Raw genomic sequence first — 26,105 nt, forward strand, 5'->3', positions numbered from 1 at the left:
TGTGTGCATAATTAGGCCAGCTGCTTGTCATCAGTGTGTAAAGAATTTGTTTCTGCCATTCCTCCTCAGCACATGTTTATCTCCCTGTTATTTCGTGATCTGCTACTATGTTCAAATGTCTCTCTTACCATGACGTGCCTGCGTGAAGTTCACTCAAATCTCCCCCTGGAGTGGAAAAATATGAATAGAGCTCACGGCACAGCTAAATAATGACAATGCATTTGGAAAAAGGCCCCCTGTGCTCTGTAAGTAAACCAGCATGATTAGTTTTTAAGATTTTTATAGTAAGAAATCACATCTAAATGACTTTGAAACTCTGCCACGTTGTGAATCCTGAAAGTCATTTACTGTGCTTATTTTGTTCCCTCAAGGTTTGCTTGTCATAACTAATTTTGCTTATTTCACAACCATGGTATACAAATATGTAGACCACCTGTCAACCTTGCTTGTGCCAATCCAGTAAAATCACACATTAAATTCCACCATGTAAGAATAAATTAGAAATATTGCCATGATGATTTTGTACATTTTTATAACAAATGCAGATGTACAGGAAAGAATAGGTCAAAGTCACACAGTTAATTAAGCCAGAACAAGTTTATTCTGTAGTTATTAGTGAAAAACACAACAGCTGTTGATTAAAGCAAATGTCAATTTGAACATTAATTTGTTTAATTGTAATGTAATCACTGTCAAGCATCCTTACAGTATCCCCAATAGATCTGAGACAGCTATGAAAAAAGATGTCTTAAGATAAGATAAGATAAAGCTTTATTAGTCCCACACACGGGAAATTTTTGGTCACGCCAGAAAGTACAAGTTAAGAGCAGTAAAAATTAAGAAAAACACAACAGAATAGGATAAGATAAAATAGAATAAAATACTGTTTACAATAGAATAAAGTAATATACTATATTGTTTATCCAAAGAAAAACAAATGTGGTCTGGACTCAGTACACTCCTATGAAAACCAAGAGCTGTTTATACTGCAATCCCACCATTGCATACAAATATGTCCTATATAGTAAGTCGACAGCCTTGGCCTCTGGCTACCTTGCCAGAGTGCACCATGGATGAGCAAAATGATTGCAGGTCTATTTTGGAAACAATATCCAAAAACCCAAATGCAACTTTCTCCACAATTCATGAGTGGTAGTTCATGAGTATTGAGCTGTCATTTTTAATTTGTCAGGAACAAAGGATTACTACACTGTAAAAAAGAAAGAAAGAAAAGAAAAAAGAAATACATTCCAACAAAAAAGGAAAATGTGCTGGTAATTTTCTGCCATCAGTTTTTGTTTTTACTATTACAGAGGTTTCTGTAAATAGAAAAATGTATACATTCAGTGTGAAAAATCAGCAAAAAAATCTGTATGGAAACAAGCATCCTTCATTTTAAAACACTGAATTGCACTTTATTTATCCATCCATCCATTTGCTTGCGCTTATCCTTTTCGGGGTCGCGGGGGGGCGCTGGCGCCTATCCCAACTGTCATAGGACGAGAGGCGGGGTACTCCCTGGACAGCTCGCCAGTCTGTTGCAGGGTAACATACAGAGACAAACAACCATTCGCACTCATATTCACTTCCGCATTGACACCTAGATTGATCAATTAACCTATCCCCACTAACTGCATGTCTTTGGACATGTGTGAGGAAGCCGGAGTACCCGGGGAGAACCCACGCAAACATGGGGAAAACATGCAAACTTTACACAGAAAGACCCTGGCCTGATGGTTGAATTGAACTCAGGACCAAGCAAGATAAATTATGATGTATTGCACCAGTTGCCACCCACTTGACCTCCTGCCAAATATTTCCCATCACTTGTGTTCGGAGTCATAATCATCCCAATAAGCTTAAAATGGAACATACCTTCCTCGTATGCATTCACGGTGCACATGTCTGCAGTAACTTTTAACAGATTTATGTGACTTTGCTTTTTGCACAAGCTCTGATGCTAATCTTTTCACACATCTAGAAATGCTCCAGATCCAGTAAGGAAGGCTCATCTGGGCACTTCTACGGAGTACTGGCATCACATTTAGTCACATTGCGCTTTTCTTCAGCACAGTCTCCAACTCTCCCGCTGTTCAGTATTATGTGATACTTCACTGTTCATGCCAAACTCCAATGAATTTCAGCTTGTAATGACATAAAGAATGAATTATTGTGAGGAGATATGTCAATTCAGCATCGCAGCATGGGTCTTTGCGAAAGTCCTGGACAGAAACAAGTCAGAGTATAAAAGCTAGAGAATGGTGTTCATTATCCAATGTGAAACAGACTTTTCCTTTACTCATTTTCTTAATCTGTTTATATATGTGCACACAAAAATTCAGTAACCCATTCGTTTGATTGTTATTTTCCTTTCAAATAACTGTCCAAGAAGTGGTGTTGCTGTAATGCCTCATTTCTGGTAAATTCATCACTTCATAAAGCTAGCTGTGGGATTTGAGTCAGTGGAGAAACATTCATTACTGAGTCAGTCAAAGCCGTTTCCACAGGCAAATGAACTGCAGTCCTGCCCTTTGTGTACATACAAATGTTTTAGAAGCTTTCATTTGAAATGTGACTGACCTCAGGCAAGCCCCGTCCTGTGTTTGCCTGTGTGCATGTGTGTGTGCAGAGCAGGTGAGTACTGGTCCTAACTGATTCCCAGCCAGAACATTTATGGTGCTCACTAATACTGAAATAAACCAATAATATTCAGAACTTTTCAGTTATCTAACTTCTCTGTGAAGTGTATATTTTGAAATCATAATCATGCCCATTCTTTTGGCTATATAAAATGCTTTTATATACATTTCTAAAGCACAATCTGAAGTTACTATATGCTCAAAACTAAAATTCTGTTGTGTTCTAAAGTGAATATTAAGTTTACGAGGTAAGTTCAGAGGTAAACTGTACAAAAACTGTACAAAAAAAGAAAAGAATGAAAGAAAAAAAGCACACAGTAACTTTATAGCATATGAAATCAATTTTCCTTTATATTTGTGCACCTCATCTGTTGGCCAAATGGAACATGAAACATGAGCATGATGAATTGGCTATCCTACACTTCCCCCTACTGCACAGTCATGGCATTTCAATCAACCAATTTGCATACACTGTAACTGTATGTAAAACTTACTATCATTTAAGTGGCTTCTCATCCTCTTTGAAATATCCCTTCAAGAATTAGAAGAACGATTTGTTTTTGCAAAAAATTTGGTAACAAAGTAGCTGCTGTTTGATTAACAAATAAATTCTTAAATTACTTGGAAACCTGAATTAATATACTGCAACTGCTGCTCTGTCTTATTTAAAACGATTTTTGTTTGTTTGTTTTTAAATGCATCCATTCGGATCATTTTCATTGTCTCTTCCAAACCTCTTGCATTTCATTCTGTCTGAATATAAACATGATAACTCGAAACATTTGGAATAAATTGGGATACAACTTTGTAGGGGTTTGGAGTGGGGTCATGCGAACAATCCATTCAAATTTTTCTTGCATCCACTAAGGTCTTCAAGGTCGGCTTAATGACTTTTTGGTTGACAAAAAGCCTTATAACTTAGAAACTATGACTCTTACAAATGCTGGTGTATTGAAAATAGAAAATACCATAAAAAGATTTAAAACATCATGTCACGTTTGACCTCTGACCTCTCCTTTAAGGTCAATAGATTAATCTGAAGGTCAAATTGATAATAATATAATAATACAGAGCTATTTATTAAAACTATGTTTCTTACTGACATTATTTGCGTTGACAACATGTAGGCATGTAGGGAATGATATATGGGGATTTTAAATATCACAGTGCTTTGGATCTCTGACCTCTTTTTCAAGGTCAAATAAAGTCAAACTTTAATAAAGATTTATCCTGTCTTCCTTCTCTCTTCCCAGCCGGTCTTGGTAGATGGCCCCGCCCCTCCCTGAGCCTGGTTCTGCTGGAGGTTTCTTCCTGTTAAAAGGGAGTTTTTCCTTCCCACTGTCATCAAAGTGCTTGCTCATAGGGGGTCATATGATTGTTGGGGTTTTCTCTGTATGTATTATTGTAGGGTCTACCTTACAATCGCCTTGAGGTGACTGTTGTGATTTGGCGCTGTATAAATAAAATTGAATTGAATAAAATTTATTTTATCCTTCTCTGTTTATACTGGGAACATGTATGAAATGATGTAAATATCACAATATTGTTTGCATCCAAATATCATGTAACATTTGACTTCTGACCTCAGTTTTACATTTCACATTTTGCCTTTCCTTCTTTGTGTTATATCTCTAAATAAAGTATTGAAGTATTGTCAAGAGAAAGAGAATGAGCTGAGAAATAAACAAGTTACATAAGCTTAAGTCGTTTATGTCCAGTTATTTAAAAATTAGTACCTAATATTATCCATTACCTAATACATAATGTTTGGTAATAAAAGTAAACATCTGTCATACCACCTTTATCAGGTTTTTACTGCACTACAAACTTCTTAAAGTATTTTTAAATATAACATTGGAAACAAAATGAATATATAAACATTATAAAACAATTCCCTTAAAAGTAGATGCTGCCCAGAGAGTGAGCTGCCTTGGGGGGATGTTTGTGTTCAGTCCGCAGTTCTAAAGAATTCTATTTTACTAACATCCTTTAAATTGATAGCATTGGCTAATCAGCAGTTGCACACATTTGTTTTTCCACCACTTTCATATCAAGATGTAAACTATAATCTTCAGATTAATTTAATCATATATTTTGCAAAAAAAAAAAAAAAGCAAATGTGTCTGGTCAGGGGAGTCAGCAACCTTTACTATCATAAGAGCTGTTTTTTAGTTTTGTTTTTTTTTTATTTCTTGACAGAAAAAAAACAGAAAAAAAACAAAAGATCAACAAAACATATTTAAGCTTAGTAATAAAGGTGACATAGTACATTAGGTATAATTTAGCCTAGCAACATTTTTGTTTTTTTAAAAAACCTTTAAAAATATACAATATTATAAGACATGTAACTGTAGATGCATTTACAACATGTTTTTGCTTTTTTATGAACTTATTCACTTATGAAATTAACTGCTTGAAGTAATGAAAGTAAATAAAGTTGAAACCTCCAGAGGTCTACATCTGCAACTAGTTATGTGCTTGCTTTAAAGTTTGGGACAGCCTCTATTTATGAACAGTTATAGCCTATTGTAAATATATAAATATACCTATAAGTCCAAGAGTACGCGCAACTTTGTAGGCGCTCAGTATGGCTCCGCCCACAGCTGCTCAAACCGGAAGTTTAGCTGTTGTTGACACACTGGAAGAAAATGGCTGCTGCTCCGACTTTTTTTCAATGAAGACACCGATATTTCAATTTCATTTCGTTTTCTTACATCGGAGCTACAGTCGACCGCTATGCAATCTAAAAGGCAAGTCGACTCTGTTTGTTTAGACTGTCGTCGCTTGTTCGGGTTGTGTCTCGGAAGACGTGAGCCTGGCAGCGTAGCTTGTAACTTACAGCTTTGCCCACTCGGAACGGGCTAGCATGCTAACGGTGGCTATGTTAGCCCAACGGTCAGGCATCAACGAGTTCTTGCTATTCAGCTGCTCTCTCTTGGCTGGGCTCACAGTCACCAGAGTTCACTAACCTTTGCCGTTTTGTTGTATTAACTCTGACACATCGTGTGGTCACGTTTACTTTGTTATTGCATTTTAAAATATAAGCTAATGGTAAAAGAACTTAGATGGAACAGTTTGGCTCCTCAGTCCTTGCAGCTGCTTGTGTGTGGCATCTCTGAGTGTCAGCTGGATGATTTGGCATCAGCACTCTCTTACCAGCGTGCCAGCAACACACTGAGTGCATCTCTATGAATGTACCAGTAATCTGTGTTTTTGTTTTCTCTTCACGCTGCCTGCGTGTCCTCTGTTGTGTTGCCGTGCAGGCTGTGAATGGTCACTTTAGGAAGGTGACAGTGTGGGTCAGAAAGGACAGCATCGTCTACCGTCACTCAGCTCGCAGCTGGCGGTGGACCACAATGGTAAGTTTAATCTCTGTCAGTTCATTCATCTCTACATAGACAAAGGACTCCTGCTGTAGTGTTTCATGTGAGATTACGATCTCTATTGGTCTGTGACTTCCAGCTGTTGCTGATCTGTTTCACTTTAATTTTATCCCCCAAAGCAACAAGTTTTGGAATATGCATTGGATCGAGCGGAGGTAATATAACCACTGTTTTTTGTTGTTTTTTTTGCTCTGAAATAAATTTAAACTATGTACTCAGAAACATGAAGCACAATTTATTCATCGTATTATTAAGTTCTTTCCTGCCCCATTATTCATTAATAACGCGTGTGTTATTTGTTATTCAGTACATTGTTGAAAGTGCTCGACAACGACCAGCCAAACGAAGAATTTCATCTGGCGGGAGGAAGAGTTTGTACCAGAAGCTCTATGAGCTCTACATAGAGGAATGTGAGAAAGAGCCAGAGTTAAAGGTTTGTGTTATGCACCATGACTCACTTGTTACTTGGTAATTACTGGATCTAATAAAACCTTACTTAAACCCAAGCTTGGGGAATGATTTGGAAAAAGTGGATTTTTTTTTGTTTGCGACACAAAACCGCTTTGTTTCCCATCACCTGCACAAACACGTTTTAGCTGTAGTAAAGTTAGAGAAACAACAATTTTGTAACAGTTATTTACCCCAGTAACTTGTGGATCCAGAACTTACAGTTGCTTCCTGCTTTTGTTTACTGCGAAACCTGCTGAATTAACGTGACATAACTCACATTATTATCTTTAAATAATATAGGAATAAGCATGTACATGTTTATTAAAGTATTATAAACATTAGCTCAGGAATATCTAAATTGGCTTTCGTATTTGTTCATTGGAGAATACACATTCTATCATTTTTATAAATTAATGGATCTGTATATTACTGCTTCACAAATTTGCCAAACAAGTTAAAGATTCTTGGTTTGATCTGGGGAGTAGACACAGATTTCTTTAGGGCTGAGCAAGGAAGGTCATCCAGCGTAAAGATCTGCCAAATCCAACATGCTACCTGCTGTGGCAACCTCTTGTGAATAAGGGAGCATTTCAAAGTACCTTTTATTTTATTTGTGTATTTTTTATTTAAAATTGTCATGCCACTGGGGAGGAAAATTGTTGGTTAAAAATTCTCTTAGAGAGACAATTTGTTCAAGAATAGATTGACATACTTTTTCTTTTGTTGTTTCGATTGTTTTGATGAGAGTTGTCAGATTTTTAAGATGTCTTTTCTCAAATAAATCGTAACCTAAACCCCACCAATTGTTCAAAAAACAACAACAAAAAATGTTGTTCAGCAGCCTCTTGCAGGAACTACTTTCCCTCTAACTAACCACATTCACTACATAACTTTGAAGAAGGAAGTCTATATCTAGCTGTGATAAGAGATTATTGCCAGTAACAGCATGACAGGATATAATCATTTACGGAGTCGTCCTCCCTAGTGGCATGCTTGCTTTTTCATTGAAGGAAAAAAAAGAAAGAAAGAAAGAAAGAAAGAAAGGTAAAATAGACCCTATGTTAAGTTGCTTATGACAAGGTTTGTGGATTTTCTTCTTTTTCTTTGGAAAGAGACACTGCTGCTAATCTGTATACATGTTTCTTCTTTTTTTTGGGGGGGGGGGGGGCGGCATCTTAGGCTTCACTTCGAGGAGTCCTTGGTTCTGTAGCACTCGCCATAAGAGAAATTTCTTTTTTCTTTTTTTTTAAGAAAAAATTTTTTTTTTAAATGCCATTAAGCAGGTATAACTAATAAGGTTTGTGCTTCTAATGAGGAGAATTTGCCTTTTGTGTGTTTCATTTGCTGTCTCTCTGAAGAATTTGAGGAGGAATGTGAATCTACTGGAGAAGCTGGTGTCTCAGGAGTCTGTATCATGTCTGGTGGTCAATCTGTACCCTGGGAATGAAGGCTATTCTTTAATGCTCAGGGGCAAAAATGGATCTGGTAAGTCAAGTTAGATCATTACATTGACCGTTGGGTTTTGTTTTTTGGCTCTTTGTGCTGCAGTTGTCTCACCTGCATGTTTGTGTTACTTTCTAGATTCTGAAACCATTCGCCTGCCATATGAAGAAGGAGAACTGCTGGAGTACCTCGACGCTGAGGAGTTGCCTCCTATTTTGGTGGATTTGTTGGAGAAATCACAGGTTGTGTGCAAGCGTGGTGCATTTTGAAATCTAATCATTTTAAACAAAAGATGGTGCAAAAGTGTCACATTTCTGCTTAATTATATAAAGAGCTAAGAACCATGTAAGGTTTCTATTTTGATTAATGAGCTCCCTGTGTTTGTAACCACCTCTCGGTCATGCTTTGTGTGTCAGGTGAACATCTTCCACTGTGGCTGTGTAATAGTAGAGGTCAGAGACTACCGGCAGTCTGGTAATACCAAGATTCCCACCTATCAGAGCAGACATATCCTACTGCGGCCAACCATGCAGGTAAAGACAGAATAAGATTATGAGGAGGCATGAGTGGAAAACCACATTAGATCTTTAGCACAATAAATCTGACTTACATTATATTCATAACAACTTTGTTTCCCTGCAGACTCTCATCTGTGATGTCCATGCCATGACCAGTGACCACCACAAGTGGACACAGGTAAAGTATTGTTCAGTATGTTTTATCTGAAACATGTAGTTGTGTGTTTTCATTTAAAGTGCATTTGGAGTTACTAGTGTGGTGCTCCATCCCAGAATTTTCCAGGCTCAGGTGTTTTCTGTAACATGTCCTTTCTCTTTGCTTTAGGATGACAAACTGCAGTTGGAAAGTCAGTTGATTTTGGCTACAGCTGAACCTCTGTGCCTGGACCCCTCCATTTCTGTTACTTGCACAGCTAACCGCCTGCTTTACAACAAACAGAAAATGAACACTCGCTCCATGAAACGGTATTGAATACCCTCTCATGCTCATCTAGGTTGAAGCCAGCTCAGTGTGAAATCGGTTATGCCAGGATAAAGATCTCATTTACGGATGTTTATTTTGTGAAATTGAAGGCAGGGAAGTGCAAGCTCTGTGACTGTATAAAGGAAAAAAGCCAATAAATGAAGCAAAGACCTTGGTTTTGTTAACACGCGTTAATTGTTTGCTTTGTAGGTGTTTCAAGAGGCACTCTCGGGCTGCACTGAACAGGCAGCAGGAGCTGTCCCACCTTCCCATACCACCACAGCTACGACTCTACGACTACCTACAGAGAAGAAAAGAGAGGAAACCCGCGCCTGTCATAGACCTGAAGATCTCAAAGATCGGAAACGTAAGTGGGAAACATCCACACAGTTTGTAGAGTATATATCAAGGTCCAAAAGTATGAACTGGGACTACTACTACTTTATTATAGATTATATTTGTATCTCCTTGTATTTTGTCTCCTCCATTTGGCTTTATTAACAGTATGTACTCCACAAGTTTGTGTAAAACCTGAGGGTCCATGTTATTATAATGGATGCAGGTGATCCATTTTTTTATGCCATGCCCCTCAATTCAGGTTTATTTATGTCGCTTCAAATCACAAGTTACAGACCTTGCGGTATTCAAGAGGAAACCCCAACAATGAGGCAATCCCCCTCATGATCAAGAAATTGGGACAATTGGAAGGAAATATTTAAAGAAGCCTCCAGCAGAATCAGGGTCAGGGAGCAAAGAGAGCGAAAAAGGAGATAAAACTAAACACAGACGAATGCCTGAATTGTGCTTTAGTTCAGGCATTAGTCTGAAATCTATGAAATCTACATGCAGGAAATCTACGTTGTAACATTGTAACTTGCAGTGTAACTGCAATCCCCTCTTAGACATATGCCATAATCCGCGCCAGTCATGCTGCGTCAGCCCCAAGTGTGGTTGCATTTCTCGGGAGGTACACATCAGGTTATGTGGAAGGTGAGGGCCTGAATCCAAACTGGGATTTGGTTTCACAGCAGAGGGCCCTAATAGCTGAAGGCACTGTCTCCTGTTCTAATTTAAGGAATTCTAGGAACTACAAGTAAGCCAGCAGTTTGAGAGCAAAGTGTGCTTTTGGGATAGCATGATACTAAGAGGCCTTTAAGATATGATGGGTCCTGATTGGTCAAGATTTTGTATTTTAGGAGAAGAATTTTAAATTCAATTCATTCAATTCTAACAGGGAGCCAATGAAGAGAACCTAATATGGGAGAAATATGATGTGTCTTGTTAGCACTGTTGGTGCAGTATTTTACATCCACTGGAGGCTTTGGTAGCCTCTAGGCTACGCGTGATTGACTCTGAGAAAGCCCTTCTCAAAGACAGCACAGTTAGTTCTGATGCTGCGTTTCCCGCTGTAACTATGTCATTTAGTAAGTAACACTGACCTTTTCTGCAAGTAGCTGCACCAAGGTGTTTTCCTTGTGGCTGCGTGCAGCAGGGCTGGGGGAGGGTCTGTGCTGGCGGACGTAGGTTACTGGTCTGGTAGCCTGGCTGCCCCTGAGTGGATGCGGGGCAGGCGTGGGGGCTTGGGGTTCATGGGTGCTTCGCCTCCGTGCTAGGGCTCTGGCTGGGCCTTGGGGGCCGAGGTTGTGGGCGGGTGGGTGCATGGGGGCTTAGCCCTGGCGCAGGGGGCCTCTGGCGCATCGGCCTAACTAGGGGGCTCTTCAACTGACAGGGAGTTTGTTCCATCCTTGTCCACTCTGCAGGTGGGGGAGAGTCATAGGAGAGGTGGAGAATAAACTTAACCTGGGTGTCTATTGTCTTGTGCAGTCTGGGAGATGATTGAATGTTAGGGTGGGTACAGTTTCCTATGCGGTGGGGTCAGGTGGGCTGCCCCGGGTCCTGTGGGGCTGGGCGGTCCTGCTGCCGTAGGCCCCAATCTGGATGGGCCTGGGCTCCCCTGCCTTGGTGGGTGCCGAAGGACGGGGGTGCCTACTGGGGTCAGCGGGGGAGCTGGCCCCAGGGAGGGGCATCTTGCTCCTCCCTTCTTTTCCTCCCCATCCCCGGCTGCCTCCCTCTTCCTGTTCCAACACACCCACCCACACAAGTAGGGCCTTGGGGTGCGGGTGTGTCACCAGGGTGCAGAGGAGGGATATAAACTACACCTTTATTGGCTGCTATTTCCAAGCACATTGTGCGCTGTCGGTCCTGCTTGCTACACAACAACATTGAACATTTAGTATTTACTGCTGTTTACACTTAGCTAGATTGATGTTGCTGGTTTTTTTTTTGCTTGTTTTCTCTTCTTTTTCTCTCAACAGGTGACCCAGGAGATTTTTTTTCCTCTTCTTTCTCTTTTTAAGTACCCTTTCTCACTGTCCCGCTTCCCTTCTGTTTTTCTTTTCCTTCATCTTTCTTTCTTTCATGTCTGCCCCGTCTGTAACAACTGAAAATAAAATAAAATAAATAATAACAACAAAGGTTGATCAAATGGACCAATACGGCAAGGCCGTGATGATCCATTTGGCAAAGTAAATCCATTGGGTATCCTTGTTGGTCTTCAGACAACAATTCTGACGGCTAAAGAACCAAATGGGACAGGCAAAAAAAAAAAAAAAAGTAACACTGACCTGGAAATTCGAGGTACAGCCGTATTTATAACAGAGTTGCTGTGGCACCAATATGAGCATCTTCTGCTTCATTGGGAAGATATAGCTCAAGGATATCTGACCTTTTGTACAGAAGAGTTAAGATAAATGCCAAAAATTTGTTTCAATTTGATTGCTGCATTAATTGTTTTTAGCTCATCCAGTCAATGGCCCTATAAGTTTATTCAACGGTGAGGTATCTGTCTGTTCCATCCCTCCACAATTCACAAGAATTGCTACTCCTCCTTGATCTGTCAGATTTTAGTGAAAGAATAATAATTAATAATTCTGGATATGACTATTTGTAAGATTCTTTGATTTCTTAGTGGATTTAAATCCTCGTTAGATTACACAGCCAATCAGTGACAACAGAACTTATAACCTTAATTCTGCACAATCACTTCTGAATTGTGATGGCTCACGAGCTGGATGAGCTTCTATCTCACTGACACTTTCTGTGTTTTTGAATGTTTCTAAAAGCTGATACTTTTGTGATCATTTACAGTTTTACATGAAAACGTGACACATAAATTTGGCAGACGTTTTCGTAAATGAGAATCATTCGCCTGTTTGTTATGACAATATAATTGTAGATGATGTTACTTTGCATAACAGCCATGGTAAAATCTCGGGTCTATTCACTGTGTCCCAAAGCACAGATCCCATTTTTTTTGTCTATTTACATCTTTCTAAATTATCGACTAAACCCAAAGGGAGTCATTAGAACAATAGGTGAAAACAAGTTGGTGTGTCAGTACTCTGGTGTGTTCCTCTTTACCGTTAACTATCGTTGACAAAAATCTCACGTCACTTAATTCTCACAGATTTTCTCTAACACCTCCTGTTTTTCTTCCTGTTGTTCTGGCTTGTCAACTATCATCTCTTGCAGTGTGTTGACATGTGGAAGCAGAACAACTGCCAACTAACTGTGCCCAAGGAAATTGATGTGAGTGGCTCTTTTATAAAACCCACACTTAAATACTTGATCCAACACTACTTATAAAAAAAACAAAAACACTTAATACCACACAAGTGATTGCTTGGCAATGAAATTTGCATCCTGTAACAGACAGTTTTATATGTATGTTGATTTAGGTGGAAAAGTACGCTGTGGTTGAGAGGTCTTTGCAGTTGGCAAGCTCTGAACATAAAACTGTGATCTGGCCTGCTGAGGTAAGTTTTGCAGCAGATAACCTTACATTGTTGAGATCATTAATGGCTGTTTGCTGTCAGAAATAAGCAAGGAGTGTTTGTTTAAAATGGTAATTATTTCTTTAAAGGAAGAAAAGCAAACATTTACATTCTCACACTCTACAGTGTAGTTCTTTCACAAATAGTGACACAGTTTCTGCAGGATGGCAGCTTAACTGGAAAGTGATAAAGGTGCTCTGCAACTTGGTTTTATGCATTTACTTAACCAGCTGAGCCGAGTCTCCTATTGCAAAGAGATGTCACAGATAAGTTGAGCTTACTGGCACAGACTGATTCCAATTCTTTTCTATTTGTAAATGAGGCGGCAGTTATATACTAATCTTTTCCAATTTGTCTGAGAGTGATAGCAGTCAGTCTGAGTCAGACCACAGGTGTTTAGAGACATCTCTCCCACCAAGCAGCCTTTGCAATTGCAAAGTGTTTGCACAGGATACATGGTGGGAGGCAACCAGTCTCTAAAAAACTGAGATAACTATGGTGCAGCTACTTGCAATTGGTCTTCAAGGGCAAAAATAAATTAAAAAAAATTATGCAGTCCACAGATAACCACTGATTTTTTCCCCTATCCACAAGGAGGTTGTCCCACTTTTAATGTTGTGGGACTGACGAATAAAATGACCGAGCTGAGGTTGTTACTGTCACCTTTTTATGCTGTGTTTTTTAAATACATCCAGTTGCTTGTACTATTTCCTTGTCCGTCACAAATCTGCTAAAATTTTCTGATATGATTAATGATGGTTTTCAGTCATTTTTATGTGATAAAATAAAATAAATTAAAAAAAAAAACACAAATTCTACAAGTAAATTTACATCAATTTTTCATTTGTTTAGGCAATACTTGTTCATCAGGGTCTTGTTCAGCCTTTGTCCCCATGCTTCTGTTTAATCTAGACATGCATCATATTTGAAGTGTGTTGCATTTAAAATATTTTGTGTAAAAAAACAAACAAACAAAAAACTCAGAAGCTTAATTACCAACAAATTACACTAAAATATAAAGTCATAAATTATGACTCCACATTAGTTTCCATTATCCTTTGCTACAACAATCGGTTAGTTTCTGTTTTAAAAATGGGGAAAAAACGTTGGAGAAGTAGATTGTTAAACATGTGGCATGTAACATTTTACCATTAAAAACATGATAATGGCAAATATAAATTTGAAGTTGGGGTCATCTGGTCGCCTGAAGGTTAAAGAATTGAAGCTCAATACAGGGAATGTGTCTTTTAATATCCACATTAAAGACTGCTTACTCCCAACTCTCTTCAACCTCTGCTTCTTCTCAATATGTCTTAATGTGTTAATATTATATAAAGTCAAAATATTTATATAAACCAAGTTAGCAATACTATTCTCCCAGTATCTACAATTTCTATTGTGACTGTAGCATTGGAACTGAAGATGCTACAGGTAGTTCTACCATACATTAAATATACGGACTGTATGATTACAATACTTAGTTGCTAAATTTTGCACAAAAATATAATGTCACTGCACACATCCATTTAAGGTGTTCTTGTCATTAGATTTTTTTGTCCTCTTATTTTTTTTTTTCCTTACACAGGAAGTTGTAGATGACTACACATTTGAGTGTGAAGTTGGGGGCCAAGCTCAGAGGACCAAGGTTTCTATTTTCCAGTCAATGGGAGACCCGCTTGTGTACGGGAAGATCTACTGTGCTAAAGAATCAAAAGCAGAGGACGACAGTCCAGACCTAAAGCTCATACATCCTCCGTAAGGACACCTTTAAGACAAACTGGTTATATTAAACTGAATTTAAAATGCTGCTTTGATTAAATTAATCTTCATCGTTTTTTGTGTGTCATTCACAGTTTCCTCATAGGTTCAAAGATCGATGCGGACCGGTAAGTCACATTGTGGGCTGCTCTTCAGAAATTCATTCATTCATACAGACTTTTTAGGGATCTGGTGTTAGAAAGTGTGATGCAAGGTTTTTGTCTTTTTAACAGATTTCTTACTCAGTACAAAGGAGTGTATGAGAGAGACGTCAAGTGTCAGGTCAAAGTGTCCCATAACTCAGGCAACATGGGTCAGGGGCCTCCCTCCCCTAGCAAAGATGAGGTAAACATGAAGATTCATACTTCTTTGCCTGGGAGATTCAGATGTGTCAAACTAATCAATATTTGGTGATTTGGAATTAGTGCAGATGAGAACATTACTTTTGGGTTACTCTTGTTATGCAGTGCGGCTAAAAAACAGGTTTAACTGTCACACGCAGGGTGATGGTATTTCTCCACTGGTCCAGACTTCTCTGTTGGGAAAAGGGGTGAAGCACCGGCCCCCTCCCATCAAACTGCCGTCAGGATCAGGAAGCAGCTCCTCAGGTACAACTTCTACTTCTAGTGCGATTGTTCATTGACGTCACACAAATCCTTAATTAGTGGCTAAAAACACCCCGTATTTGTGTGCTACTTTGAAGGGAAAAAAGGGTTGCAGGCAAATCTGATAGTTTGATTCTTTAGGATAATTAAGTTGCATTATAAGAGAGGCATTAAGTGCACTGCAAACATGTTTCTGAGTCTGTTCAAGGTCATTCTCAGCAAAGGTGGAACCAGATCTGCTCTAATAGTGCATTCTTTTTGGAAAAGAGTATTATAAATTAGAGATGGACCGATCGATATTACGTATCGGTCCGATACTGACCTAAATTACTGGATCGGATATCGGAGAGAAATACAAAATGTAATCTGATCCATTCAATATCACAAAAGCATCTCACAAAACCTGCGACATAACGTAACCGAGCTCATAACCTTAGCACGTCGGAGCCGTATACATCACGTGATAGAGCAACTGTGGCCTGCGCGACCTGTCGGCGGTCTGGTTGAACATTTGGAGACTCGCTACGTGCTTCCAAACCAGCATTTAATCTCTGAGAAAGCTGTCCCAGAGAAGTAAACTAAGTGTGTAAGTTCATCTCTGAATGTTTGTAAAGCATTCCCACGTTAAGCTTAACAACCGATATATGGAGCGACTGCCTCTTCTCTCCCCCTCCCTCTCCTGCTGCTACTTCAATCATGAAACTGATCAATGATCGGCTGATCGGCTTTTCTGTCGCGAGTCCGTCTCTCTTGTTAGTTTATCGCCCACTTTGCACCAGAAAGAGGAAACCAGCGGATAAACAACAGCAGCACGTTTAAGCTTGATAATCTGTTGTTAAAATTTATTTAATATTACTTTGTACACCAGGATCCTTTTCTACGTAGCTGACGGCTGGTAGGACATTAACAGGGAAGGGGGGGCACAAAGACATAGTTTTCTTTCTAATTGTTATGTCTAACTTTTAATAAATAATTATCTGAATCTTACAACCAATGTTTTCATCTGATGTGAAATGTACAGAAATCCATTATTGTATATAGGAACTATTATGTCCAATTTATAACCTAGTAAGCTACAGTAATTTTTCCTTTGGGAAGGTACCATCTGTGCAGTCTGCAATTCTGTTGAAGAAAGATGTTGAATCTATTTAATTATTGTAGAAAAATTATTGATTTCTGTGCATTTCTTTTTCTTTTCTTTTTTTTTTTTCACGTGCATTAAATGAAAGTCGATTATGTCAATTAAGCATTATGAGGTGGAGGTGGTTTCCTATTTTTTTATATTTTTTGCTGGGAGTTGGCAACCCTATTAGTTAGGTTGCTTAGTATTTCCACGAATTACTCTTTAAAATACCAGCATAGGGAGGATGGTGTAGGGTTTAAGTTTATTAGATTCATCAGTATTGCTGAACTATGAAATATTTTGGGTGCAGTGTATTTTTTGCATACAGGTATAACAGAATAGATTTAGTTTTGTTTTGTTTTTTAAACTTGAGTACGAACTTACACAAAAAGCAGCAAGATATTAAAAAAACGTTTTATTGATTATAAAATACGCTAGATCTGATTTATATCGGTATCGGCAGATATCCAAATTTATGATATCAGTATCGGTATCGGACATAAAAAAGTGGTATCGTGCCATCTCTATTATAAATATGTTATGTCTTTATTTTTCAGGTAATCCATATAGTTCACAAACCACCAGTGGTCTACTTAAGTGTCCTACACCCCCTCCAGCCAAAAGCCAGTCTCTGAACAGAAAGCACTCAATGGAGCTGGGCCAGGTGGGCCTGCTGTCACCTGCCTCCCTCTCCCCAATGGGATCCAATCAGAGTGAGTGCTGGAGTCCGATTAGTTATTCTGGAATGTTTTAAATCTGCTTTAAGCTTCTGAATTTTCCCAATTTGGAGTTTTTGAACATATTCTCATAAATTATGTTGACAAAAATGGAAAAACAGTAACATATTGGGAGCTTAGCAAATACACATAATACTGGACAACTGCAAGCCCTATTCTCTGAAGTATTATCAAAGGATTAACTAAGATGTCACGCAAATTGACATTAAAAGGGGGATCAGGTTTTGGTATAACTAGTGCCTCATAATTTAAATTTAGTTTTAATAATGGATTTTAATTGACTGAAAAGTACTGTGTCTTGTTAAAGTGTTGTACTATTTTGGCCCTCTTTCCCCCTTTCAGGATCGGGAACCCCCAAGCCATCTACCCCAACGCCTACCAATACGCCATGCTCGACCCCTCACCCCCCTGATGCCCTCTCCGCTCCTCTCTCAGTGACCCCTACCCCTTCAGACCCTCCCTTGGTTCAGAACCAGTCACAGAATGCCCTCCTCACGCCTTTTACCCAACAGCCGCTAGCTTTAAGCCAGACGCTGCCCGTCATGACCATTCCCCTGCCCACCATGGGTACATCCATCACCACAGGAACCACATCGTCACAGGTCATGGCCAATCCAGCAGGGCTCAATTTCATCAACGTGGTCAGCTCAGTCTGGTAATAATTTTAAACTGTCTCGAATGCCACATAGCACCTGCTGATCACTGTCACTTTTAATAATGATCTTGTACTGTCTGTGTAGCAGTCCTCAGGCTTTGATGAGTGGCTCCAATCCCATGCTGGGCACAGGCTTAAACCTGAGTGGAATCCTGCCAACTGGAGGGTTGATGCCTACCATGCAGTCTGCAGCACAGGCGGGTAAGATTCCATAGTTATGCCCCCCTTTTTATTACCTTTGCATTACATTTACAGAGTTATTTTTTAATTAAATCCAGTTCTAGAGAGTGTAGCTGTCCAGTAAAAAAAAAAAAAAAGACTGGGTCTAATGACATTAGAAGAGATAAGATAAAGCCCTGATTGTCTCGCTGTTTCGTGGTAACTCCGATTTGTTTTCCAGGGAGTCCTTTTGGCCTGAATAGCAATGCTGGGTTGAGACCTCTGAACCTACTCCAGGTATGACTCTACAGTTTAGTCTTAACACACTTTCAGTAGCATGCACTGGGTATTTGTTTGGCATAGTGACTTAGTCCTGATCTTCACCTGTGTTGGCACACCTGAAATAGTGAAATCAGCAGCTTAAATTTCCCCACACCTCATTGCATATGCAATGTAGTGTAAACCCTTGAAAGTGCTTTAGTGCAATAAGGGGCATGCATCTTTTGTTATGCAATGTCCTGGCCTGAACAACAACTTAGCTTTATAACATTTTTACCCCCTTTACCTCTTGAACTGCTAAGAGTCTCTTAGCAAAGGTTTTTTTTGCTAGAGGAATAGCAGCAGAAGAAGTAAAGGATGTAATCTGAATGCAGACACAGCCTGTTTGAGGATCACTGCTTGTGCCATTCCCTTTATAGTCCTTTGTAGCTCTGTTAGTCTGATAGTAGTAATGATCAGTGCCGATCTCTTTGTTAACGCTCCATTTCCTTTTTCCTCCCGTTTTGGTTATGTGTGCATCATTCCTTTCCCTCTGCCTTCCCTCTGTCCTTCATCCTCATTTCCCTGTGTTTTATTCCACCACTTTTTGTTCGTTGGTGTGTGTATTTTACATCTTCAGATCCCCACTGGTCCTCTCATCTTTAATTCTCTGCAGCAGCAGCAGCTGTCTCAGTTCTCCCCACAGCAGAGTCAGTCAGCCACCTCCAGTCCTCAGCAGCAAGGGGGGGAGACGGTGAGACTCAAACACCATATTTTCATAGTATAGAAGAACACATCTTAATTAAATTACAGCAACAGAGGGATGTTAGAAATTATCTTCTAATAAATATGAGAGGTTTGATTTTGGTCATGTTTAGTGTCCATCTTCACAGATGTGTAGCTTGGCATCATTTAGTTAGTTAGCTTAGGCACACCTATTAAAAAAATATAGAATACAAAAACTATTCATACCTGTGAACTGAGAAAACTAGCATGGTTTTAAAGGGAGCGCTGTACTGCCTCTTTTCCACTTGAACCTACTCGGGTTGACTCGACTTGGTTTTTTTAGGGTTTTCCATTAGGTGGCAGTACCTGCCATGTACTTTTTAGTACTTATTCAGCCCAGGGATCCAAGCGATCTGAGTCGATCCGAAAATGTGGCATCAACAGATCTCATGCGACCGATTGGCCAATCAGTGGCATCACTCAATGAGTCATGAGTGCGACTCCTTCACAAAAATCCAAGCCACCATTTTAGATTAAACGCAGCTCTACTCAATTTCATTCATTTTCCATTACAGTTGAGTGCCATCTCAATGGGTTTTCCGTCATTATAGCAACACAGCCAAAAGTCCCATGGCGTCATTTTAATGCAACACAACACAGCAATGGAGGATATCGAGATGATGGTGTACTACGCTGGGTTTTTGGCATTTCCCTCGTTGCTGTGTTGTAAAAATGTTGGGTTTGATTTTTGGGAAGGACTCGCCAGTGGACTTGATTGGCCAGTCGGTTGTATGTGGTCTGTTGATGCCACATTTTCAGATTGGCGAGTAGGTACTACAAAAGTACACCAGGTACTGCCAACTAATGGAAAACTCTAAAAGGCCAAGTTGAGTTGAGCTGAGTAGGTACAATGGGAAAAGGGCTATAATTAAACTAATGTGATGGAGTAACTGGGCTGCATGCCAGACTGACTAGGAAAAAGTCACAAATACAAAAGAAATGTAGTCCTAAAGAGGCGAATGAATAATGGCTTTAGAACAACAATTTGAAACTACTGAACCTGATAAATCCTGCTTGGATTTGAGTCGTTGCGAAATATTTACACCTCTTAATAGTTATTGAGACACTCTGCATCTTAAAAAAGATTAATTTGAACAAATCTGATTGGAATAACAGGGAATGGCGTCTAGCGGCCGTGATGTACAGAATCTGTAACCACTGCCAAAACATTTCACTTCCTAACGATATGGAACCAAAATCACTACTGCTTGCCCCTTTTAAGTTTTTTAAATATATAATAATAATAATAATAATAATGGATACTTTATTGATCCCCATGGGGAAATTACTTGTTTTTCTCTGCATTTGACCCATTCACTCAGTGAAGCAGTGGGCAGCCCACTAAGCAGGCGCCCGGGGAGCAGTGTGTAGGGACAGTACCTTGCTCAGGGGTACCTCAGGGTAGCCGTTAAGTGGATTCGAACCGCCGACCTTCCGATCATGGGGCGACCACTTTACCTACTGAGCTATCCCTGCCCCACATATATGTGTGTGATTTACTGTCACATGTTCTGCTTTGGTGGCAGTTGTGTGTGACAGCCTTGTGTTGTCTTTGACTTTCTTCATAGAGTGACCAGGGGTCAGATCAAAGTTTAGGGAACCAGCAAACGGCTGTCATAAATCTGGGAGTGGGAGGCTTCATGTCTCCACAGGCAGCAGGTATGAGCCGCACAAGCACACACACACACGCAAAACATTTCTCTTCATTAACCTGTTCCTAAACAAAATGACACCGTGACACTAACTAGTACTAATAAGATAAGATGTACTAATGTATTCATGACTGTAATTACTGTTCGTTAGGACTCTCAGTCTGTAACTAAACATGACCATTTTGTTGAAGTTAGCCATTGTTCCTCTCAGTGGAACATGTAACATCTGACAGGAGAGACTCAACTTCCCCTTCTTCTCTGCCACATTTTCTCTTTTCTTTTTTAATTGTTTTTTTTTTTTTGCCCCCACCCTTCTGTCTTTCCTCCTACACTGTCCTCCTGTCCCTCTTCTCAATTTGCCCTATTCGCTAAATTCCCTGAATCTCCCAATTCACGCTATTTCTCCATAATGCGCTTTTTAAAACTCAACGCACACGGTCATTTATCTTTGGCCTCCCTGCAACATTTGTTTTTGCTTCTCTCTCTTCCATCTCTGTGTGTGTTTACGCACTCCTGAAACCACAACTCACCCCTGCTCTCCCGCTAATCCTCGCAAATATTCTACTTTTTTCACTTGTTCATTTCCTGTCTTTACACTCTCCTCCCCCCCCCCCATTCCTTCTTCTGCTGCTTCTTTCCCTCTTGCCATCATGTCCTTCCCTCTGGGGCTCCCTGTCTCCCTCCTCCCCTTCCCCTCCACCTTAGTGCTGTCCCAGTTGGGCTGTGGGCTGGACGGGTCTGGGCCCCCGCTGCCTTCTCCAAGGCTTCAGCAGCAGCACCAGCCACAGATCCAAGTAATACGGCAACATTAACATCCATATACACATATAGAGTTTATAAGAGCTGTTGAGATTAGACACACCTGCTTCCACCAGCTCTCCTTGTTTTTATTTATCTTGCAGGCTTCTGTTGTGCTGCACCATAAAGTGTGAGGGAATTAGGTAAACTAGCTTTATGACATATAGATTTAGTATTTTTATCACGTTAATGGATTTTAAAAATAGCTTCCATCCATAACCTTTATATAATACGGAGATAGTTTTAGTATAAACCGTATTATTTTCCTAAAATAAATAAATAATTATAAGTTTTTATAAAAATCTTCTTTCAAATACATTTTATAGATAAACACCATTCACTCCATATTGTGTTGTATGTTTGGTTACTATGCTGTTTGATAAAGACCACAGTAGCCCCAGTACTTCCAGCAACCCACACACCAGAGCTCGCAGCACTTCCAATGGCAACAACTAACAAAGTGTCAGAGTGGGAGGCATGTTCTTGCACAGCCATTTAGCAGCAGGTTCTGAAACTGTGTCACTGGGAACAGACCGCTGAAAGGTAGCCGACGGCATTGCGACAGAGACATTAAGTTGTTCCACTGTAAGCATGAATCTGAGTTAAGATTTTTTTTCTTTTGCCCAGTTGAGGTTGCTGGCTTACTCTGAGCACAACGCACGGTTTGCTGAGCTGCATGTTTGTTTGTTTGTTTTTATGCCAGGATCACAGCCAATAATTTTTGTCTTCCAGACGCCACTGGTGCTGCTTGACTGTATCCCGCCTCACTCCCCAAAACATGACATGCCCCAAATCTTATCTCTTCCTTCCTCTTCCTTCCCCTCTGCAACCCATTAACCACTCTCCTGTGTTTCTCCGCACACTCTTCTTGTATGTTCTATGTATCAGGCTTCACTAACCCATGCCAGTTGTACAACACAAGGCACTCTGCTAGACGACGTTTTAGCAAGGGATTCCAGTTTACATGTGTTAAACGAGCTTGAGATGCTTACATAAATCTTAAAGTCAATATCATTATTTCTTTCTGCATTATCTTATTTGTCGTAACATACTGAAGTCTATTTTTTTTGTCCTTCTTCCATGTTTCTTTTTGCACTGAACAGTTGCAATTCTTGCAGCACCAAATGCAGCAGCAGCAGCAAATGGCTATGGGAGCAGCAGCTCCTCAGGGGGGAGTGCCACGGCACCATACCGCCAGCCAACCAAGAAGTAAGAGGAAGAGGAGCACGCCTCAGCCCCTCCCCAAATCATGAAAGACTTAAATCACACTAAAACCTTCCCCCCACCCAAATCCACACACAAAAGGACGTGAATGATCCACATTGTGCTCTTTACCTGCCTCGCTGTCGAGAGTGTAGGCAAAAAAACAACAACGAAAAACCCCACAAAAAACTCTTTTCTGTTTGTCTTTTTCTAGCTGACAAATTTGTATGTAATGGTTGTCAGATGTTTGGGAGAGAACCAAAACTGTGTCCACCGTAGGGGATTGGGGGGGGGTGTTAGAAAAGGGAGCCCTAAAGTTAAAAAAAAATTATTAATGCTATTTTTTGAGATGACACAGAAGAGGATTGTTGTAGGTAGTGGGCTTCCACAATAACGCACCACCCCCCTCCGTTGTGGAAGAGCTGTCTCTGATGGAGGCCCTGTGAACTGAGAGGATCGCAGATGCACATTCTCAGAGGATTCCCCTCGAGAAGCCCGATCCTCCTGCCTCTGCTCGGTTGACCCAGGTAGAAACTGCCCTTTAAGCACGGATCCCGACAGAGCGTACCGACACCAAATCCTCCCTGTGTAACCGTTACATGTGAAATGCAAATCTGATCTTGGAATTGTGCCTGGGGGCAGCTCTCTACCTCTCAGTCTGTTGGAAGTCTTTCTTCTTTTAAGCAGTCCCAGCACAGGGCTCAAACGAGGACTCAAGATCATCATGCAAGATGGTGTACCTGCTTTTGTACAGCACATTTTGAAAAGGCATTTCCTTTTAATTAGTACAGGAGCCATGAGCATATTCTTACGAGACATCAACTGAGTGTGTGTGTGAGACATTTCCGGACACTGAGAAATAATTTTTTAAAGCGGTCTTTGTCAGCAGTTTTATTGTTATTAAAAAAAAAAGAATATATATTGACAGTGAAAAATACAACTTTTAGATAAAAAAAAAAACAAAACATCGTCCGAGTGTCATTATTGTGCCTTCTTCACACTGTGTGCAACTTTGTCAATGAGTTTCTGGATCTCTCTCTGTCGTGTTGTTGCTCGGCTGATACACTCCTGCAGCCTCTCTCCTGACAGTGATGTCCCACCTGAGCAACAAGTAGCAATGTATAGAACAGTATTTCCCAGTTAAGTTAAAAATGTCTTTTTGGCATTTTTGAGTTGTTGTTGTTGTTGTTGTTGTTTTTTTAATTTCTGTTGACTGAACCTGAGTGTTCATTTTGAAGCCGTCAGTTTATGTTGGTGTTACTATTACACATGCATTGATTCATACAACAGGGGTATTTTGAGGATGGTTTTTTCGTGTTAATACTAAATCATCGTGCCAGGAAGGACATTGGCATTAAATCTGGCAAATCAGCTACACGCTTTGGCTCTTCCAGTAAGGGATAAGCCCAAAATATCTTCAACCCAATTAGATTCATGCTACATACCATGCAGTCTCAGAAAGGCAAATCCCTTCAAACTTATTTCTCACCTGGTTTGTGCACAGAGCAGAGCCGGTCATCCTCATCAGTCACCACCGTCAGGTTTGCTGTTGACAGAGTCTCCTCCTCAGCTGTGGGGTCCGCAATCAGTATGGAACTGCAACAAGATTAGGCCAGGATTAGAAAAAGAAGCACATGTCACTTAAAAATAGAAATTATAAATTTGTTTTTTGGGTTTTTTCTTTTTTTATAATGGCTAGACAAACTTACTCATCAAAGATGCAAAAAGAAGCGCTGACCAGATGTTTGTGAATCTGAAGCTCACGTCTCTTTTCTAAATTCACCTCTGGTGCAGAGGTCTCCTTGTTGATGGTGACTTCTGGGAGTCGTGCTGTGAGGAGCCAGGATACTGTTAAGTTCATGTACTGCTTAAAGAAAAACTACTGATTTGTTTCAACTACTGATTATTACCAGTTACGACACATGGACTTATTTTAATTTTTTTTTTTTTTTTACATTACAGTAGAAATTTACATACTGTTCTTTAGAGCAGCCAGCAGAGCGATAACACAAGCATCCAATATGTTCCCATCATAGTCGAGACACATGAGGTCACAGTACAGCACCCAGCAGAGCTGCAACAAGAGTCCGCAGTTTTAGTACCCATGGCTGGATAATTAAAGGTCAAATTGTGTGTCAGTGTAGCTCCGCGACTCTTGGGTTTACCTTTCCTCTGTCGATGCACAGATCCTCTGTTTTTATCACTTCAGAGCTTCAAAAAGCCACATAAAAACTCAGTTAAACCAGCACCAGGCTTAAAAACTGTCACTCATTTAAAATAAAAACTAAAAAAGCTAACATATATTGAAGTCGCGCACCTTTCAATGACATCAGCGATAAACTGGCTGGCAGCCTGGGCCTGCTCTCCCGGTGGTCCCGGACGAAAGCGAGAGGAACACAGGGGTGGCAGGTCCACGTTGGGCACTGACAGAGATGACATCAATGTTTGAATGATGTGATATCAGATAATTAACAAAGAAAGAATGGGAGAAAACGAAGACTTCTTACTACACCTACCAATGTAGCCTTTACCAGGTGCCTCCACTGTAGGGTTTGTTAGCTCCTGCAGGAGGAGGAGATATAGGTGAGTACTCATCAACCTGGTCCACACTCACGAAATAAAACAACAAAAAGGAAAAGCAAATGTGTTTACCGCTTTAATTCCACATATGATTGTGGTGTTTCCAAGCTTCACCAGGGCTGAGCCATCTGCTGTGGAAATTGACCCTAAACATGGAAATAAAGTTAAAAATCCTATGTAGGTTACAGAAACTTCTCTCTCGCACACACACTGTGGGGAAGTCTCACCTATGTTCAGTGTTGTGGTTCTGAATTCGGTCAGCTCTCGTCCATCAGGCCGACAGTTTTCTTTCTGAAGAGAAACAAATAACAGTTCATATCTATCCAGAGAGCAACACTTGTCTGTCAAGTGTTGGATAAACTTGTTTTCAACACTGACCAGAAAGCTCCGGTGGTACTCCAGGGGCTCAGCAGTCCTGCAAGTTAAAAGGGAACGCGGTAAAGAAAGCCATAGCACAGACACATCAGAAGCTCCGTCAGAAACAGCACAGCGAAGAGAGTGACCGAGTACTCTTGCTATACACGTCAATGACAAATATCTGAGCCAGTCATAAACTACAGCTGTGACACAAGAATGAATAAAGTGCGCTGTATGTCACGTGCATGATGTCCGGAATTTTCGTTTTATTTTGTGTAATAAATAATTTAATTTATTATAACACCAAATATGCATTTGCTCCGCTGGTAAGTACAGGAAAAAATAAACAGAGCAAACTAAAAGTGATATTTTCACTAACATAGAACGGAGAGCTTGTATATTCTTACTTGAAGCCAGCCGCCATGATGTTTTGATTAACCACGTGGGTTCGCGCTATGACCTACGGTAGCCGGGTAGGAAGAAGCGCATAACCAAAGTTTAACCAAACGCGTTTCTAACCAAATCATAGCATTATACTGTCCATAGTCGTCTCTGATCAAATCTATCTGCAAGTAAATAAACTCCAGCCATTTATTGAGTTGCTTTTTATATTTTTGTTGAACTTGTAGGACATTTTCAGGAAACATTTCCGATAGGTTTTACAAAATCATTTTTGTCCAAAATATGACCTTTAGGGAATTGGGG

The 26,105-nt window shown here is 40.1% G+C and overlaps 2 protein-coding genes across 6 annotated transcripts; one reads left to right on the forward strand and one right to left on the reverse strand.

Moving 5' to 3' along the window:
• The first annotated feature begins 5,237 nt into the window (after positions 1-5,237).
• Positions 5,238-23,431, forward strand: supt20h (SPT20 homolog, SAGA complex component). 5 transcript variants are annotated; one of them, XM_086308881.1, is made up of 24 exons: positions 5,238-5,389; positions 5,903-5,998; positions 6,142-6,177; positions 6,330-6,455; positions 7,831-7,957; positions 8,054-8,157; positions 8,332-8,448; positions 8,558-8,611; positions 8,759-8,898; positions 9,107-9,263; positions 12,428-12,484; positions 12,634-12,711; positions 14,315-14,484; positions 14,583-14,615; positions 14,721-14,832; positions 14,990-15,095; positions 16,773-16,928; positions 17,295-17,607; positions 17,693-17,808; positions 18,008-18,063; positions 18,665-18,778; positions 20,379-20,469; positions 21,168-21,256; positions 22,364-23,431. In XM_086308881.1, the coding sequence occupies exons 2-24, from the start codon at positions 5,996-5,998 to the stop codon at positions 22,511-22,513; spliced, it is 2,505 nt and encodes an 834-aa protein (XP_086165007.1). In that variant the 5' UTR covers positions 5,238-5,389; positions 5,903-5,995; the 3' UTR covers positions 22,514-23,431. The 5 variants fall into 5 exon arrangements, with proteins under 5 accessions (XP_086165007.1, XP_086165009.1, XP_086165008.1 ...); XM_086308883.1 differs by having other exon boundaries at positions 18,701-18,778; XM_086308882.1 differs by having other exon boundaries at positions 17,696-17,808.
• On the reverse strand, positions 23,339-25,859 carry exosc8 (exosome component 8). Its single transcript, XM_086308887.1, has 11 exons — positions 25,808-25,859; positions 25,422-25,458; positions 25,271-25,334; positions 25,116-25,189; positions 24,980-25,025; positions 24,781-24,886; positions 24,629-24,674; positions 24,441-24,537; positions 24,173-24,293; positions 23,953-24,059; positions 23,339-23,563 (listed from the first exon to the last, which is right to left on the reverse strand). Exons 1-11 carry the CDS (start codon positions 25,822-25,824, stop codon positions 23,445-23,447), a joined length of 834 nt encoding a protein of 277 aa, XP_086165013.1. The 5' UTR covers positions 25,825-25,859; the 3' UTR covers positions 23,339-23,444.
• Between the last annotated feature and the right edge of the window lie 246 nt (positions 25,860-26,105).

This window comes from Aulonocara sp. 'chitande type north' Nkhata Bay, linkage group LG10, assembly GCF_057382095.1.
Source record: "Aulonocara sp. 'chitande type north' Nkhata Bay isolate Kocher_YH1m ecotype deep benthic linkage group LG10, A_spYH_male_GT1.1, whole genome shotgun sequence".
Taxonomy (NCBI): domain Eukaryota; kingdom Metazoa; phylum Chordata; class Actinopteri; order Cichliformes; family Cichlidae; genus Aulonocara; species Aulonocara sp. 'chitande type north' Nkhata Bay.

What these genes read in the sequence shown, in the direction of transcription:
- supt20h (XM_086308881.1), top strand. An exon ending in CTGTGCCCAAGGAAATTGAT is followed by an intron (nt 12,485 to 12,633) that starts GTGAGTGGCTCT and finishes ATGTTGATTTAG; the next exon opens with GTGGAAAAGTACGCTGTGGT. An exon ending in CTAAAGCTCATACATCCTCC is followed by an intron (nt 14,485 to 14,582) that starts GTAAGGACACCT and finishes TGTCATTCACAG; the next exon opens with TTTCCTCATAGGTTCAAAGA.
- exosc8 (XM_086308887.1), bottom strand. An exon ending in TGTGCATCGACAGAGGAAAG is followed by an intron (nt 24,538 to 24,628) that starts GTAAACCCAAGA and finishes CTCTTGTTGCAG; the next exon opens with CTCTGCTGGGTGCTGTACTG. An exon ending in GCTGGCTGCTCTAAAGAACA is followed by an intron (nt 24,294 to 24,440) that starts GTATGTAAATTT and finishes GGCTCCTCACAG; the next exon opens with CACGACTCCCAGAAGTCACC.